Source organism: Siphateles boraxobius, unplaced genomic scaffold (assembly GCF_051911475.1).
Source record: "Siphateles boraxobius isolate OS27281-9 unplaced genomic scaffold, OSU_SipBor_1 37, whole genome shotgun sequence".
NCBI classification, from domain to species: domain Eukaryota; kingdom Metazoa; phylum Chordata; class Actinopteri; order Cypriniformes; family Leuciscidae; genus Siphateles; species Siphateles boraxobius.
Genome location: NW_027508997.1, coordinates 42,448 through 51,023, shown reverse-complemented (window position 1 = coordinate 51,023; position 8,576 = coordinate 42,448). Strand labels below are relative to the sequence as shown.

General features: G+C 34.3%; 1 protein-coding gene across 1 annotated transcript; it reads left to right on the top strand.

The window, feature by feature from the left end:
- Positions 1–6,353: 6,353 nt before the first annotated feature.
- On the top strand, positions 6,354–7,767 carry olig4 (oligodendrocyte transcription factor 4). Its single transcript, XM_077197228.1, has one exon. It carries the CDS (start codon positions 6,827–6,829, stop codon positions 7,562–7,564), a length of 738 nt encoding a protein of 245 aa, XP_077053343.1. The 5' UTR covers positions 6,354–6,826; the 3' UTR covers positions 7,565–7,767.
- The last annotated feature ends 809 nt before the right edge of the window (positions 7,768–8,576 follow it).

Genomic DNA, 8,576 nt, shown 5'->3' with positions numbered 1-8,576 from the left:
GGCTATATATATATATATTTTTTTTTTTTTATGTAGCTTGTTCTTATGAGGACAAAGCAAAAAATTTCAGCATCATTACTCCAGTGTCACATGATCCTTTAGAAATCTCTTATAATATGATGATTTGCTGGAAACCGAGATTCCATTTTTTTCTTTGGTGAATAGAAAATTCTAAAGAACAGCATTTATTTGAAATAGAAATTATATAAATGGCATATAAAACATTTCAAATCAATTTAATGGATCTTTGCTGAATGAAAGTATTAAATTCAGTAAAAAATAAAAACGTTTCTTTCTCTAAACTTTTAAACAGTAGTATATTTGTTAATACAAAAAGTTTTTTTTTATTTCTTTTTTTAAAGAAGACTGTAAAACCATAATAAGACTGTAAATGATAAATAAAAATATAGACACAAATGAGTCAATAGTTGACATATAATAAGAGTATAGATGTTTATAATGTTTATAGCTCAGATCATTTTGTCCCTGAAGATTTTGAGGAGAAATGTTTAGGTTCAAATTGAGACTTCTGAACTTTTGATTGCAGACTTTTGTTTCTTGGAAAATCTGATTAAAGTTTGATATCTCATCATATGTCAGAGGAATGTCAGAATACAGTATTATTATATTTTCTTAAAGAACATTAACAGACTTTGGCAAAAGTATCTCATTGCTGTGCAACAGAAACAACTGAGTTATGAAAAAAAATCTCATTTGTAATTGTTCTTTTCGTACAGGCCGGTTTGCAACAGTGTTTTTGCATTTCTTCAGCTGGATATCACCCAGCGATCAAAGAGCAGGTCTACTTTCTCTTGTTCACCCCCTCTCTTGTTTTCTGCCTCTGGCAAATCATTCCCTCTCCTCTTCTCTTCTTTTCTCTCTTTCTCTGTTCTAGTTGGCCTGTAATTTATGATGTTGCTGCAGCACGAATGAAATGAAGCTTTTATAACAGACGCCTGCTGACACACTTTAGCCCCCCCTCTCTCAGTTAGGGAAAGTTATTGGGCTTGTTAGTAACGCTCATAAAAAGCTCGGGGCCGTTCACACTGTGCTTGTCATGATGTAGTTTAGTTAATGTCATTGTTTCAAGAGGGTGAAGTTAATAAATCACTAACTCCTCAATGTGCTGCACACCCACCCACCCACCTACACACACACACACACACACACACACACGCTCGCTCACTCTCTCTCTCTCTGTTGTTTCTAAGACTTTTATAAAACTATGTATTACATTATTCAGTATTCACATTATACATATTGCTAAGTGGTGTTCATATGCAAGCAAATATGAAAAGGTAATTGAAAATATAATCTAAATATAAATAAAATGTTATAATGGCAACCAAATAATAAATAAATAGAAACATTTATTGTTAAATATTATTTATACATTGAAAACTTTGTCACATTATTATGATGTCTGTAAAGTTCTCATTTAAAAAAAAATCATGAAAAACGTGTAAATATTAATAACATTTTTTTTGTTGCTTTATTTAATTATATTTTTGTTTTTTTATTTAATTTAATTTTTTTTTTTTAAATATGAAGATTAAATCAGTGGTGTTACAAATTTTCCAATAGAGCTTTGGTAGAGACTTTACAAATTGGTTAAAACTTTGAAATGATTTTATTTTTTTATTAAATCTGTTAATAATTCTGAAAACTTCAAGTCACATTATTATGATGTCTGAAGTTTTCATTTTCAATTTAAGGTAGACATATTTCATTGACAAAGTGTAAATATTTGTTAATAACAATTATTTATTATTATATCTTTTTTAATATGAAGATTAAATTAGTGCTGTTACATAATAATTTTCAAGAACAGCTTTGGTAGAGACTTTACAAATTGGTTAACTTTGAAATGACTTGAATTATTATTTTTTTTAACGAAATCTGTCAATAATTCCGAAAACGTCAAGTCACATTATAATGATGTCTGTAAAGTTCTGATTTTCAATTTAAGGTAGACATTTTTCATTAAAAAAGTGTGAATATTCATAGATATTTTGTTTTCCACATTTTTTCTAAAGCTCTCGGGTATTATTTCTTAAATGCTGATGTCTTTGATGTTTCCTGTTTCAGTAACAGCGCACAACTCTCTGAAACTATTTGCAAATCAGGAATATATTTATAACTTTTTTTTAAAAGAGTTGTATTCTAATAATTAAATATATATATATATATTAAGATGTGCAATTTATGGAAGATTAATCAGCAAAAATTTGCATTAAATTAAAGTCAAATCTTAAAGGGTTTCTCATCTGCTGTTACTGTAACAGTTAGAGTGATTAATTTAACTGTAACTCTATTGGTGATGTTATTGAGTGTATTATGAATGTCTCTAAGCAGCATTGAGGCTGGATTTCACTGTCTCAGCAGCTTAAGATCTCTGAAACGTGTGTGTGTGTTTGAGCTCAGTGCTCTCTCAGCTCTAATCCTCACTGATCTGTTGAGACTACACACATTCGGCTGTGATAATACTCTCATTTTCTGCTCACCTGGACACTGACAATTCACACACACCATCTCTCTCTCTTTCACACGCATGGGTCTTTAACAGCAGCTTAGGAAGGTCAAACACTTTAATTCCAAGTTAGAGACACACAGATTAAGCATAAAAGAGGCCGAGGAGTGAAGAGATACTCTTTCATCCATTCATGAGCTCTTTCTCTCTTGTATCTTCTTGCTGTGTGGCCTGTGGATAAAGTAAACACATGAATGAGAATGAAGCTCTTAAACACTCTCATGCATTCATAAGCACACACACAGATGGACATTTGAACACATTGATGAATGCTTTGAGTTGAATGATAAAGATGCATATTCTCAGGAAAATCTTTAATTGGCAACATACGACTCATGCGCATCTTAAAAGTAGTCCATATGACTGCTTAGTTGCATGACGCATGCAGACCATGGCAAGATTATCAGTTCAAATTTTAGTTTGTAGAATATAATGAAGTGCACAACTCATGCTGGCCACTTTTATGGTCCTTTTTTTCTTCTTTTGTGTTCATTATGAGTACATTTTGACTGAATTATTAAATTTTATTTTAAATGAAGTTGCTTTGGATAAAACGGTCAGTAAAATCTCAGAGAAAATGTCATTGTGTCCCCTATATCAAATAAACCACTTTTCATTATTTTTAACACTAAATCTACTGTAGTTTATTTATACACTACTATACCTTTCAGACGTTTAGGGTCAGTATCTGACATCTGTCTGACATCTGTCAGTAGGATTTTTAAAATGTTTTTTAAGTCTCATGCTCACCAAGGCCTCATTTATTTGATCAAAAATACAGTAATATTGTAATATATTATTACAATTTAAAATAGCTGTTTTCTCTTTGAATATAGTTTAAAATGTAATTTATTCCTGTGAATCAAAGCTGAATTTTCGTTATCATTACTCCAGTCTTCAGTGTCACATGATCCTTCAGAAATCATTCTAATATGCCTCTCAGGAAACATTTCCTTTTATTTTTATTATTAATGTTAAAAACAGTTGTGCAGCATAATAGTTTTGTGGAAACTATGATAAAAAAAATAAAAAAATCATCCTTGCTGAATGAAATGATCAGTTTATATAAAAATACTTTTTGACCCCAAACTTGTGAATGATAGTGTATATCTAATATTTCATCTACATTGTTACCAGTGTTATGTTTAATTAAACTGCTGTTATATCTGCGAGGGTTTTGATGGTCTGCTCTCATTAGTGAAGAACACTGTTATACAGTGTGAGATCTGTGGTTCTTCTGGCTCTGAGCCTACAACATGCCAAATCTCCATATGTTCTTCACTTATGACGACGCACAACACACACTTCAGACCAGAGAGATGCTCCTGCTGTGACAGACGCCTCTTTTTGCTTTCTATTGTATGCTTTCTCTCTCAACCTTTACTCATTGGTTTCTTGTTTCCTTTATGGTGTTAGCTAGAGGGATAGTTCAACCAAAAAAGACAATTCTTTCATTATTTATTCATTCTCAAGCCATTCCCCTGCATGGTGGTGTTTGTTGAGAAAAACTGAGAGATTTTGTGGAATCTGTTCCATACAGTGACAGTTAATAGCGATCACATCTGTCAAGCTCTTAGAAGAAGAAAAAACACACCATAAATGAATCACTAACTTGTGTGAATATGGAATAACGTTTTTTAAAGGAGCGATACTGTTCAAAAGTTTGGGGTTAGTACATTTTATGTTTTTGAAAGAAGTCTATTATGCCCACGAAGGCTACATTTATTTGACTACAAATACAGTAAAAACAGTAATATTATGAAATATTATTACAATTTAAAATAAGTTTGAATATTTTTTCAAAATGTAATTTATTCCTCTGATCAAAACTGAATTTTCAGCATCATTTCTCCAGTCTTCAGTCACATGATCCTTCAGAAATCATTCTGATTTGTTGCTCAAGAAACATTTGTTATTATTTTGAAAAGTTGTGCTGCTTCATATTTTTGTGGAAAGCTTGATCATTTTTTTCCAGGCTTTTTGTTTTATGAAAAAGAACAGCATTTATTTGAAATAGAAATATTTTTGTAACATAACTTTGGATCAATTCAATGCATCAAACTTTTCTAGAGTAGTATGATAGCTTTTGTATAGGTGTGTTGCTAAGCTAAGCTATGTGATAGTCTAAAAGCATACATAAATACACACATATGAGTTAATATATTGGTATGCATTTAAGTTGGCCTATATTTATAGTTTACATTTGTCTTGATTGTTTGTTGATGCAAGCAAAGAAGCAAGAAAAATGTAAACTGTACATCCATAGGTATATAGATTGAAGTTGAAAACAGTCAAATAATTCTATTTTGTGTTAACAGAGGGAACAAATAGACGGCGGCGGCTCCTGAGTGATCAGTTTAGTGTAGATACCGTGTGTGTAATGGAGATGTTAATGACTCCTCTAAAAGCAGAGCTGGTAATAACTCTCTCTTTCTTTACCGGCTCTCGACTGGCCCTCCACAGGGGCTTTTCTCTGGCCCTTCACACTCTATAGTGTCTAATGGAATTCAGTGCCAGTGTCTTTAGTGCCTCGACTGCCTTTAAAACGCCCTGTTCAAGTTTACACACCTCACAGAGAAAGAGAGGGAGAACGGGATATTGTCAAGTGAATCTCATAAAATCTGTCAAGAACATGACCAGGTCACCCCCAATACCAACAACTTGCATAAAGAATTATTTTTTCACCATCATTTTTTATTTTTTGCTATTATGTCATTACTGTATTGTGTTAAGACATTTTACTTTTGAGTTTTTTTTTGTAATCCCCATTATTCTCAATGATCCTCATTAATTATAAAAATGCAATATTATATTACATTTATTAATTTAGCAGACATGTTCATCCAAAGCAATTTATAAATGAGAAATACAACGAGCAATTCAACTTAAATTATATTGTAAGTCTAAAAATAATTATTCAGTTTTTTTTTAAAGAAAAATAGAAACATTCACAATTTAACTCTCTACCCGCCAGCCTTTTTAGAGCCAGCACCAGCATTTTTCATCATTTTCACAAAACGTTCATGGCCCCCAGAATATTTTGTTGTATGAATAATATACAATATACCAAAAGAAAGAACATACCCTCTGCTTTTTCTTATCAACACTTGAATGTGGGTAAGATTCCTAAAAAAAAAAATCTACATTTTGAAGACCCCCCCCCGCTAAAAAATTGTGTTTTTGTCAATGACTCTCTGATCTCCTTTTGTCAAGGATCAGATTCAGAACAATGATAAAAACACAGATGGAGTAGATCGAGTCTATCAACACCCCTAATGCTTCACAGTCCTGAAACCCGTCCTGGATCGACATTTCATTCAACAGGCAGTTTTGATTAATATGTTGTTTAATGTTTGGTGATCACGTTATTTTACATGTGCTTAAGCAATGCTTCTATTGCTTGTTTCTGCTTCTTTTGATCGTGAGATTCTGTACTATTTCAGAAGATGCGTAATATCGCCCCCTAACAGTGAAATATTGGATTTCTGGAAAATTCTGTCAATGGCGGGGAAAGAGTTAAAGGCAATACAACCAATATTCCCATGATGAATAAATGCTTTGCAATAAAAAAAAAAAACGTTTTCAGATAACAGTAATATATGAGATATTTTATGTAGATTTGTCAAAAAAGAGAGTTCATTTTCTTCATGCATATTATTATTGAGGTCCCCTCGAAAATGAGATGTCACATCTCAAGGGGTTTTCCTCTTAACAATAAACTTCAATACATTATTATTAGTAGTAGTAGTATTGGTTTTTTGTTCTCCTACTGAATTTTGGAGAAAATGTGACCTGACCATGTGTTGAGAGTTAATGTGATTCTGTTAACAGACCATCACAATACATACTTAAGAAATAATAAAGCATATATTTGACCTTGGTATCACAGCAACAGCTTACACTTCTGTTTATGTTACTTAATCAACTCTAGCAACCAAGTGTTTTTGCACATATGTGTGCATGCTAGCTGTTGCGGTTTTGTGTGTCTGTGTGCATGTGTGTGTTTTGTGGAGGTGGGGTGTATACAATACTATTGGGGAAGGGATGTGGGGGTGAAAGTGTGCCCCCTCTGTCATTGGCTCTGGGCCTAATGTCACATTATGCGTCTCATTGTGTCTTTGTGATGCTGAGGGGTATAAATCCAGCCCTCTCAGTGTTCACACACACTCACTCCTCCTGCAGACCTACGCACTGAATCCTCAGAGAACAACAGCACGGGACACGCTGCATTTTATTAGGTTGACGTCTAGCAAGTGGATTGTTCTCAACCAAGACTTCGAAGGAACCAATTTCAAGATGGATTCTGATGCAAGCTCCACATGCAGTCGGTCTTCTTCACCTGACCTGGCTGTGGACTCCAGCTTTTTCTCCAACAAGATGTTCCAAGCTTTCGGAGAAACGGGGCAGGCCAGATCCGAGAAAGTTTCCGGACGGTCACAGAGCTCTGACTCCAGTGCAAAGAGAGATCACTCCAAAGACGACCAGCAAGATCTACGTCTTAAAGTGAACAGCCGTGAGCGCAAGCGTATGCACGACCTCAACCAGGCGATGGACGGGCTCCGGGAGGTGATGCCCTACGCTCAGGGTCCATCTGTACGCAAGCTCTCCAAAATCTCCACCCTGCTCCTCGCCAGAAACTACATCCTCATGCTGTCCAGCTCTCTGGATGAGATGAAGAAGCTGATAGGTGATGTGTATGGAGCAAGCGCTCAGAGTCACTCGGCGAGACGGGTATTACCGCCAACTTCGGCTCCTCCGGCACCCCAGTTGCAACTGCTCTCGCTTGCCCCATCCCTGCACTCTCTGGTGGGCGGCGCCTCGACCACCACACCGGGTGTAGCCCATGCCCCTCACTCTCCACCCTCGGCTGGGTATCTGGGTTTCCACGCTCCAAATCTTTCCACCCTGATGAAAGACCCTCTGCATCTCTCCAGCAGCTACAGGCATTTTCCCGGCATGCCTTGCCCCTGCTCCCTCTGCCAGCCTCTCCCTGCATCCACAGCCAGCCTGCACAGCCTCTCCATGGGGAAGTGATCCAGGCGAGGCCCAGGCTTCAGGCTGGAGTAGGCCAAGTTGAATTACAGACTCGAAAAGAACTGAAAACTTCTGGATGTCTTTCTAGTTGTGTTGTATACATTGTAAATGTCCTGTACAGAATTTGGTTTTTCTAACAAGCTGCTGCTATTTTTGTACTGAAGAATGTTTTGTAATGTTATAGCTGTCTGAAAGCATTTTTGTAATAGTCCCTATACTTGTATGTTCTTTGTAGCAAAATGGAGATTGAAAACGTATAGTTTTGTTTCTTAAATTAAACTTCTATTATTATAATGAAAAATACCTCTCCTGATTCCTCCTGTCTTTTTTGATCAATCAAACAAATTATTTTTATAATATTTATTTATTTTTATTTTTATTTTTTAGTGAAGTACACCTATAATAGAGATGTTTTTTTAAAAGCTCAAACCAGATTAGATTCAGCAACAAGATATTATTGACTGAAGATCAACACAATCAAAGCAAATTGTTTTCTTAAAAAATTAGAAGATTATAAAATATTGATTTCTATAATATTTTAGATAATAATTAAAGAGTATAAGTTGATTTGGCATCTCCCAACATCTCATATATATATTCTCTAATGCCTAATAAGTTCTCTAATGCCAATATGTTTTGTACTGTAATATGTTTTGACTAACATCGCACAATTTTCAATTTTACAAGTTCAATGTAGATCAAATTTAATTATTTTTGGAATGTGCTAATAATGCCAGGCTGCCTTTGCAAATTATAATAAATTGACTTAATTAAATAACTAAAATAATCGACTTGCCTGACCAAATAAAATTAAACAACATTTTTAGTTGAATAAATTGTAGGAAATTATTAAATAATAAAAGAAAAAATATCATTCCACCCATAGTAATGTAAATAAAGCTAATATAAACAGACGAGAGTGATTGAAATAATGAGGTACTAAAATCCTGTAAAATAAAATGGCAGCTGCTCATCTGTTCTGAGATAATGTGTCAGTCTTTATGCGTGTCAA